At 38.2% G+C, this 11,153-nt stretch overlaps 1 protein-coding gene across 2 annotated transcripts in view; it reads right to left on the reverse strand.

Annotated features, from left to right (window-relative positions):
- The window catches only part of LOC126248013 (regulator of G-protein signaling loco), a 243,485-nt gene extending 234,390 nt beyond the window's left edge, over positions 1-9,095 (reverse strand). The window contains exon 1 of one of the 2 annotated variants that reach the window (XM_049948599.1): positions 6,694-9,092. In XM_049948599.1, coding sequence (XP_049804556.1) covers positions 6,694-8,700 — 2,007 coding nt within the window. In that variant the 5' untranslated portion in view covers positions 8,701-9,092. Of the gene's footprint in view, positions 1-6,693 lie in introns of both variants that reach the window. The other variant, XM_049948608.1, reaches the window with a different exon arrangement.
- Between the last annotated feature and the right edge of the window lie 2,058 nt (positions 9,096-11,153).

Below are 11,153 nucleotides of genomic sequence, written 5' to 3' on the forward strand. Positions count from 1 at the left end.
GTAGAAGAGCACTAATTTAAACTAGGCGCTTATAACGATCTCTGACACTGCATAATCTTTAAGTCTTTGGGTAAATGCTGCCGTTGCAATAGCGACGATTGCACGGACATTACTGGCTCAGTATTCGGGTAATAGCAAAATTCTGCAGCTTCTGAAAGAGTGAATTCAGCTTGGACACACTATTCGGCTACGATGTGTTGGCAAAGAGAGTCAGAAAGCAAATCCTGAGGCAGGCAAGTCCGTATTGCATGACATGAAGCGTGACAGTAAACTCGAGCGGCAGCCTCCAATCAAATTGCTTCCTGCGCTCAAGGGCAGAGCGAATCCTGTTGAACGGAAGTCAGTAACTGGTATGAAAGGCGCAGCGGGCGTCCCTCAGAGCCTAGGTAATTACTGTGTAAAATGCGCAAACTTTGTGTTTGATGGATGGCCAATATAATTTGGTCGAGAGAGACAGTACAAAGACAACAAGTTTATTGTATGTGTATGCGAAATAAAAAAGGGGCTGTAGCACTGAAACAACTAAAGTAGAATTTATATACGTATAACCAGTTTATGGAACTAAACAGGCCGTGGTCCAGTAACCTACAGTTAGTGCGCGACGTTTTCGCTCGATATGAATCGGCTATCTTTATACATTCAGTGGATCTGAAACATAATCATCGAACACAGTCTGCACATACTAAATCTCAGCTAATGGCGAGTGTTCTGAAAGCCATCGTACATTAAAGTATAAATGCATCAACATTCACTATTCTGCGCGAAATTATTTTAATTTCACAATTTTGCATCTGTCAGTAAAAGTCTGCATACTAGCACAGGAATGAGTCTAAGCTTCACAGTGTTACTACAAAAGCGTAAGAAGATTAAGGAGTAGAAGAAGAAAAAGAAGCAGCAAAGGAAGAAGAGTCGGACGAGGAGGTGAAACTGACGATGTTCACGTTGTTAAGGGCGAGAGGAATGAAACATAATTACGTAAGCGCTGAGGTAACTTTATGTACGGGCTACTGGCAAATGCAAAGCAGCTACTGATAAAAGTCAGGGGGGAAAAATTAGCAAATTACAGGCGGTTTAATTGCTCAACAGATACGAATATGATGGTCCAGCGATACACACGTAACGATGAGGAAGGCGGAAATCAAAACAAAGCCTCCACATTGACACCTGAAATGATTAAAATGATTCGAAGTATATAAAAAATTACCAAGAGTCAACAGCTGCAGATAACTTTCACATTGTGTGGGAATTAGTCTTGTTATTAATACGAATAATTGTCCGACTTGCTGAAAGATTTCTTTGACTTGCATGCAATACATAAAATTTTTGCAGAGTACTACACTTAACATCTGTATAACTGCGCCATCGAAAACGAACCCATCATGTTTTAGCATTGGTTTTTTTACTGGATGCAGTGTTTCCGAAGAGCGAAAGAGGGAGTGTGTGTAGCATATGTTGCGCAGCTAAGATCCGAGTAGTGATCGATTGTCTTTCGTACCCTCCTAAAATCACCATGGAAGGTTCAAAGCATACCACCACCGTCTGATCGAGGTCATCGGAAACTGTTTGTAGTCATCACTCTAATAGGGACTGGAGAGGTGTCAGAGATTCGTGACGGAAGCGCTCAGGTGTAGTGTGGAACCCCACGGAACTTCATCTTGCACACCACAATCCAATGACGAATATTACCCCGAATTTTTGGGATTCGAAATGGCTGTTTTGTGGTCGAGTGCCAAATTGTAATCATGGTTAATGCACTCGAGTTGCTGGAGTTCTGGTACTCACGTCTTCAGAAAAATAAATAAATATGCACACAGACCTCATGTTCCACTATAAAATAGTAGAGCAAATGAGGAGAACTCTGTCAGTAAAACACAAAATCTGCAATGCACTGAGAAGTACTTCACTGTGGGTACACAAATAAGGCACTTTAACGATAACATGCTCTATTTGAAGCATGAAGCTCAAACACGCACTTCAGTATAACAGGAGTCCCTAGTGGGTGTCCTCGATGTGTTCGGTGGTGATGAATGGAGCTGTGTTATGTACTACAAGTTATCTTAAACAAATTGTACATATATCAAGGAACACTACACAATAGGGACCAAAGGAGTGGGGCAATGCAGCTGTTGAGACACTGACCTCATATTCCGGTTAGTGGAGGTGCTCTGTCCGCCCATCCTGATTTAGGTTTCGCATGGTTTTCCTAAATCACTACTTAGGCAAATGCTGGGAAGATTCCTTAATCCTATCCTCACAGAGCACCTGTCTAGCCTCCTGAAGCAAGTTACGTGATTTGCGTCTTGTATGTTTTGAGCTACTGATTTGTATTGTGTTACATTAACAATTCCTATATCTTTGGGCTTGATCCTGCAATTAATGATAATAATATGCAAAATAGAAGAACAGTTAATGTCATGAAACACGTATTAGAAAGGACGAGTAAAAACAGAACAAACTGGAGATAGCGCACATGTGAAGTGTGAAGCTATGTCTTATAAGTTATCTGGAGAAAATTGTGTGTAAATAAAGAACTTTGTATAACAAAGCAGCCCACCCAAATGAGGTGTTGCAGTTGTTAAGACACTGACCTCATATTTGGGAGGATGGACTTTGAATTGTCCGGCCATACTGATTCCCATTTTCCATGGTTTTTCCTAAATAATTTCAAGCAAATGCTGGGATGGTTCCTTCAGCAACGTCAATGCCATACCACCTGCCATACTCTCATAACGACCTAATATATTCTGTAAGTATATTTTGTGGTATTTATTTTCATTGTCTTATGATGACAAATCCTAGATCATTGTGAGATGATCCTTGGATGAAAAAATAAACAAACATTTAGTATTTTATTCGTCAATGAAACTTTATGAGCAGTGCAGAATAAAGTACCTGTTTCTCTTCTTTAATTATGTTTTTAGAAGGGCATCATTTAGAATAAAAATAAGTGCATTTTGAAATTCCTGAAATTCCTCACTCCAGTCACCAGAATAAATTGCTTATTGAACAGTAAATCCTATGCCATTTATCTTAAAATCAAGCTAATTTATTCTTTACTTTCACTCAGTTTCATTCCATAACTAGAGACATTTAATTACAGTGAAACATTAATTCAATGCAACACTTAATTAGGTTTCCAAAACATTTCCCTAAAAAACTACAACATACCATAAAAGCGAGCACTTCTGATGCATGAAAAGAAAAGAAGGAAAAACATTAGTAATTCTGACAAAACAGCAGTTGAATATCTATAGTCAAAACTTAAAATTTCAACATTCGAAACTACTGGTGCATCATTACATAACCATTCTACTTGTAAAGAAGCAGTACAGGCCTTTGCACAACTTTTCTCTGAACCAACTTATTAATGATTTAAATTGTACCATGTTTTGAGATGGTCACTATTTCTCCTCATCTGGTGCAACTGTCAATATTTATTTCTCGTCCCTTGGGCTCACCAGAAATGAATTTCCGTGGTACATGTCATTACGAGATGATATTTCAGCAGATGTTTGTCATCTTACCATCACTCTTATGGGAGGAAAAAATATTTAGTCCCATTTTCTTAGAGATCATGATCAATTAGTGTTTCGCATAAAATGAACATTCTAGAAATAAATTATAAAGAAAGAAACCATGTCATTGAGAAAAGTAGATTGCAAGCAATGAACATGAATCAGCAGCATCATCTAGGACTCGTGAGCACACAATGTAATAAATAAACGCCATATTCTGATTCGATAACTGTATGTCAATTGCAGTACCTGCACATGTTACTATCATGATAATGAAAGTATGACATAAAATCAAAAATTACTTACTTTAAGAATTTCTTCTCAAATTTCACAGAACTGTTAAAGTCTAATAAAGTGCAGTTTAATTGACCGGACATATGCATAAAGAAATAAATTTACATTCTAACAGAATTACATGTACCGTGTTAATGAGATGTAATTCTATTTCTAAACTATGCTCTGATGATATTAATTGGCCTGTTACTTATACAATTTACAATGCATTCCAATTCCCTGACAAGGATATCTTCTGCTGACGGAATAAAAGACTGAATCAACTGTCCTCTCCAATGGCATGTTACTATTGTAAGAAGTAGTGTACCAAGCACAAAACAGTTCTACCTTATAATGCTCAACCAGATGCAGTCTCACTACTTCTTCTGCGAGCAGAGAAAACTGAATTGTTTATTTTTTGACATGTACAGAAAACATGGTACTGAACCATATCATTTGGACCAATAGATGTCAGTGGATACAGTTATGTAGTTCTTGATATTCTTCACTAGTAGTTATAATGAATGCCATAGCAGTGAAAGGCATGTGCACTTACATAACTATACATGCACACAGTGTTCAGAACAGTGACATGTGTGAGGAGGATGAATGCATACTTTCAGCCTGTAATAGCAATAAGTTACTATTTAAGCAACAAATACTCTTTTAGTATAAGCAGAAGATCCTAGAGCTTCTTATGTCACTATATTTGTAGCTCTGAATATTACAATTCAAACTATTGTGGACAAAGACTGCTTTCCCCTCAAGCAGTCTCTTTAGTGCAACTTCTGTTGAGGAATAGTAATATCCAAGACTGTACTGTTTTCTTACTTTTTATGTTTTATATCAATCTGTTCTCTTTTGTTCCCATTTTCACTCATTTTTTATTTTCCCTGAGCCTACTCAATTTTCCTTCTGGATTCCTTAATCTGCTTTTTTTCCCTTCAGATTAAATGAAATCTTTCATAGAGCTTTGCCAATTCAAAACCAAGCTGTCACATTTTAATGTGCAACCCAAACCTCAGGTCATACAACAGATAAAAAAAACCACTATAGAAGTAAAAGAAAAATTGTCAGTGTTCTGTTCTTCTTGTGTCTATACAAGTATGTCCATCTATGCCACTAAAAATGCCACATCATCAATAAACTACATGGCAAAGCTGACATTCAATGTTGGTAGGTTCAGTTGACCCTTTTCTTCTTCATTTTCCATTCTGCAAATTTAATGAAAGACTGCACCATCCTGGTCTTGTTCATTCTCTTCATTTTTCACACAAATTTTTCAAATATTTTTGATCTCCTGCCATTCCATAACAGTCAGGGCTACAAACATAAATATACCACTACTGCTATCAGACGTGAACTTCATTTCCAGTTGCCATCAAGATATTAGCTGCACATTTTCAAAGAAATTTGTTGTGTTTTGAAAAGTTGACATTTGTCATTGAGGCTGATATTAAGGGGTGAGTTTGATCATTAACAGTTCTCTGTCAGGTAATTAATTTTATGTTAAAATGAAGACAGATGATAAGATATCTTCATCTTGGCGGCAACATGAATGAATTTACACAAGAATCCAACATACGAACAAACTAACATTACTCCTTTTTAGCGTGATAACACGATAAAATTTGATTACAATTTCAGCTGTTTTTGTGTGGCTAAATACTTCAGAATGTAAGTTTAAATTGTTTTTATGTCCTGTTGTTTGAATATAGTCTTTTATATTATTGTTTCTTAATTATCATAGTTATCTTTATTGTTATCTCCAATGTGATACATTTTTGGTTGGTTGTTTTGGGGAAGGAGACCAGACAGCGAGGTCATCGGTCTGATACATTTTTCTTATGCGGTAAGATTGATCACACTGTAGCGCAATACAAATACTGCAATGCATACATACGTAGCTAGTAATTTGCATTTTATATGTGTCATAACATTCATTTTCCAGATCATCTAACCATATTGTATTTATTAAGATAACCTTGTGTCCCTCCATCCACTTTGTCCAATTATAACATCAGCAAAAGTTATGACTGCAGAAAATCACTTGTGATCTACAGAGATCGAATTAAGAAGATATGCAGTCATTTTAAAACTGTAACGAATATCATCATCTGTGGGTCAGTCGCTGGTGCCTTCCTCACTCCCTATGCGACATACAGTAGTGAGCATATTCAAAAGCATTGGGTACAAAATGGCTATCAATGTCATTCTTGCTGCAAAAAATCATGTTGTGCTGCTGGGGTTCAGTACAGTCAAACTTCAAATGGTGGATTTATAATAGCCTACAACATTAATGGACTGGTTTGGTGGATCTATTCTCCAACATGCCAGACATATAGAAGACATTAAAATTATTCCTGGAGACAATTTATTATTTAGTTCAGGCTCTGTAATGTTCAAGACATAAAATTTATTTGTATGCCACCAAATGCAACAAATTTGAGTCAGTCACTTGATGTCTTTTCCTTCAGGTCTACCACTGATGTATACACTGAAGAGTTTCAGTGGTACTAGATGTCAGCCAGTATGAATGAAGACAGTGTGTCGTATTTTGGTGAAGCAAATATAGAAAATTTAGAGAAACATTTCATAGTGAATGTGGTTAGGCATTTTCATCCTTCCAAGAAAATTTCAAACATTGTAATACAGGACAACAGATAAAGCATAAGCTTTCTCCTAAAAAATCTTTCATTGTACACTTCAAATATTTAAAAGAACTGCAGTACAGTTCATGTGATACTTCAGACATCCTTTCCAAAATACTGGTACATGACTGAATATTTATTTCTTCTTTGTAGTTTTTGATTGTGCTCGTGACAGAAAATGTTTCCATGTACATGTTACAGATACCCATACATCAGTACTAAAAGTAAAGATAGTGAAGGAAAAATCTACTCACCAAGTGTTCTGGGACTGGTGAAGCTTCAAAACAATTAGCAACAAAGCTCCGAAGTTCCTGCAGACTGCCCCATTGCTGCCCCCTTTGGCTATTGGGTGAAAGTATAGCTACCCCACTTGCACTGTCCTCTAACCCTGCTGGGTCTGGAACTTTCAGGTCTTCAAGACTGTGTGTAACAGGCCTAGGAAGTCCAAATACTTTTGGGCTTAGTTTATATGACAGGAGAGGATCCTGACTTTGTGCACTACTTATACTCATAGCTTCAGTTGATCTTACACCTTTTCCACATAAACCACTGAAACCAGGCACAGAGTAACACTCAGGATCTAACTTATCTGAAAAATGTGGGTGAAAATCTCTCACTGTTTCATAAGGTTCAGGCTTATATGGTAAAGCCAAGTGGTCTTGACTCCTGTTTGTTCCACTGCTGACACTCATGTCATCATTTGATCTCGCAACAGGAAAACTGTAAGCTGGAATGTTTGGCACACGTTCTGCAAATACTCTACGACTACCATCATCACAAGAACTACTGCTAAGTGGTGATCGGCTACGACTACTTGCTACCATTGCACCTCCACTGTTCATAGCTGGATCTGGCATTGCACGCACAGTCAACCTCGCATTAGCATTGTCTTTGACTCTTCCTGCAAGCTCATAAACACGTGGTTTGGGAACCTGGACCTCACCAACCTGCTGAATATGTAATCGTTGATTCTGCACATCAACCATGAGTATGCGATCAGACTGATTACCACAATCATCTCTAAAGCCAATACCAGAATCACTGTTACTTGATGTTGTTGTGTTAGTGCTGCTGGCATTGCTTGGCTGGGGTGAGTTTGCTAACAGTGGTTCTTCATTTTCAACATTACCTCTTTCATACCTGTTACTGTACAGAACCTTTATAGCAGCAATTACAGGGTCTGATGAGGATGGAAATTCACTACACAATCCTGTTGCTGGGTCAGTCTTACAATTGAGCTTAAAGGCTTCAGCCTTTGCAGCATGGACGGAATGTGCGCCATGGAGTCTTAGCTCTATGGCAAAAACATGGCAGGAACTAGATGCTATTGTCTCTCCACTGTCATTTTCATCATCCACACATCTAATTGCAGCTGTAACAAGTCCAAAGAATCGATGCTCATCATCCGAACTGGAGCCACAGAATGTAACACGTTCTGCTGGATACTCAGCAATTATTGCTTGATGACAGTTTTTCAGGGTAAGACTATGAGAATGCACACTCATCAACACTAACGTGTGAGCTCGTTTTTCAGCACGAAGTCGTCTAATACAACCACGTACTACCTGGAGTCTGGATCCAGGCTGGAGTTCTTTAGGCATTTCAATTGTGCCCAGGTACCCGACAAGAGCCTGATACTCGACTCTCTCTGTCTCTCTAGGTTTTTCAACTTGTGGATGAGGATATAAACGTGGAGGTGGTACTGGGAATGGGACAGGTGGTTCCCAACGCTGAAGTGGAGGAATACTAGGTTTACTCACTGGGCGGATAAGTGCACTAGAAGGGATGGCGGCAACCTCCAATTGTTGATGTTCTTCAAACATTGCTCCTGTCCGTAGATCTCTGACAACTTTGGCTGCACGATTCTGCTGAGGTATCGCCACAGGTCGATGATGTTGACCACCACTACGAGGTTTGTGCGGATATTTGGGTTTCGGTCTCGCTGGTGCAATGACATCTTCATCCGAGCTGTCAGAATAATAATTCTCTGCTATCTGGAGTTTTAAGATTCCGGAAGAGCCACCAATAAGGCGAACTACGTCGTCGTGTGGAACCTTGCTTACATTCTGACCGTTGACAGCAACCAAATAATCGCCTGGTCTTAGGCCGGCCTTCTCCGCTGGGCTACCGGTGACTATGCAGCTGAGAATACATGGTTGTTGGCCCGATATCGTAAATCCAAATCCATTTTTTCCTCTGCATACTTCTACCGTTCGCACTCCGTAGTTTGGCCTTTTTTTACGGCGCCTGATTGGATGCATGATGGATACTGGTTATGTCAAATGTCACTGCGTTCTGAAATATTAAATTCTCGTACCCATTTTTGAATATTTTGGGCTTCCGATTTGCGAAATACCGGCACGTGCATCACACATTCCACGTAATACAAATATCTGTGTTGAATTTCCGCTACAGTCTCTGAACTTGGCACGAAAGCATAAATGGTTAAGTCACTTACATCTGTCACACATGATTTGTATTCATATTTGAAACGACTTTTAAACACTTAGCCTGACGAACCAGATTTGGCTTGCTCTTTCATCTCCTTCCTGATGTTCCTCTTCACCACTCCCATCCATGCACTGCACAGTGTCAACAAAAGAAATATTTACGTCTTGTGTCACCTAATACAACTGTAGCCATTTTGAACTTGTCAGACTATGGCAATTAAAAACAAAAGGCCACATCCGCCATCTGTACAGAAATATTTGACACGAAACCAAGGCTTTCCACAGTAAAGATATAATACTCGTAAATATTGCTGGTAGTCATTGCTCATTGGTCAGTTTACATTCTGCTTTGCAGGCATTGCAGATGAAAATAGATTTACTTTTGGAAAACTGCTTGCTGTTGAGAAAATAATGAAATTAGTCGTTGTGAAGAAACTTAGTTGTTTCTTACATCTTTTATGTAAACTGGTATTTTGGCCGTTTTTTCTGACACTATAAGTAAGACATGACAGGTTATGATTTGAATGATTGCATTACTACACTCATTCTTCAGACTGCAATTTAATATTGTATGTACGCTAACGATTTTATTATTCATTAATGCAACGTTAAAGATGTTCATTGTCTCGTGTGAACTTACGACACATTTTCCGCTACACAACTGCCCAGTTATTTCGTGACTGAAATTTTGCTTTTAGCTTCTTGTCCAGTGGCAGTTTTTCTGCAGTTAATGTTTAGTAAATACTATTTGCCCTAACCCTTGTGCAAGAAGGATTCTATAGTGCAAGAGTTCATTAAATGTCGGTTACTGACAGACAGGACGTTTCCTTGGAAAGTGTTAAATCTGATTTCCCTAAACCATATTATTTCTCGTTTTTAGCATTTATGGATAACAACAGAGGTGTATTTAACAGTTAATGATAATCAAGAAATAAAGTACCGTACAGAAAACTACTAACATAAATGTTTTTATTATCTTTCGTTATTTCATGGCTATAGTCTCAACTATTCTAATTTCAATGCCCTGATAGACATAAGTAATTTTAATTCATAGCCATTATCATGATACGTATTTGGCGATTATTGACATACTTCAGTACTGATGACATCATACAGCAACCTGCTACAGTTCCTCATTGGTCCTATGGAATAAAACATAACACATTAAAGCACCTCAGAAACGCCCCAAAATACATGCACTATAGTCAGTAACTTAATGATAAGTAACTTAAGGGTTCAATATGTTATGATCCTGCACCCGTTGCTATCAAAATTGTGAAGAAAAAAGGTGTATTTGTCTTTTTATCATATAATGATCTACGTCAAAATGAATTTTCCAAGCTGGCCACTCGTCAGGAGCTGGCTGTCTAGAAATCTCCAGCTGCCCATCAAGAGTCGGCGCCCTAAAAAATAGAAATAAATTACCATCTAAGTATGGTCCATTTCTTGGAAATTATTTCAAAGGAAATTTTAGAACTGGTGGCCTGATCTCTGTTTTCTAATATAACAGAATTTTTTTATTTAGAGATATGGGTGTACATTAATATACAAAATGTACAAGGAAATGTCTGTAATTATATATGTACTTAAGTATATTATATAATGTAGAAGAAATGAAGCTTACTCTTTTGCATATATGGTCAATGTCGTAGAAAGATGAATACATTCATACTCTGTAAACAATTGTGATGTGCATGCCAGAGGGTACTTTCACGTTGTACCTGTTGTTGGGGCTGCTGTTCATTCCACTCGTGTGGAGCATGGGAAGAAAGACTGCTTAATTGTCTTCAGGATTGCTGTGATTAGACTAATCTTTTCCTCATGATTCCTGTGGGAGTGATACATAGGAGGCTGTAATATATTCCAAGATTTTTCATTTAGAGCTGGTTCTTACAGCTTTGGCTTTTGTGGGTTAGTTAGCATCTGCCGTCAAGCATTTTTTCACCATCTCTGTGATATACTCCGATGGGTCGAACAAATGTGGCCACTCGTGCTGTCCTCCTTTGCATATGTTCAATATACCTTGTGAGCTGCATTTGATGTGTGTCCCACACACTTGAGCAGTATTCTAGGATGGGGTGTAAAAGCATTTTGTAAGCAATCTCCTTTTTAGATGTGATTACATTTCCATAGTGTTCTATCAATGAACCAAACTCTGCTACCCGATTTACCTTCGAGTGAACCTATATGATTGCTCCGTTTCATATTCCTAAAAAGTTTTACACCCAGATATTTGTACGAGTTAACTGGCTCCAATTGTGAAG

This window comes from Schistocerca nitens, chromosome 1, assembly GCF_023898315.1.
Source record: "Schistocerca nitens isolate TAMUIC-IGC-003100 chromosome 1, iqSchNite1.1, whole genome shotgun sequence".
NCBI classification, from domain to species: domain Eukaryota; kingdom Metazoa; phylum Arthropoda; class Insecta; order Orthoptera; family Acrididae; genus Schistocerca; species Schistocerca nitens.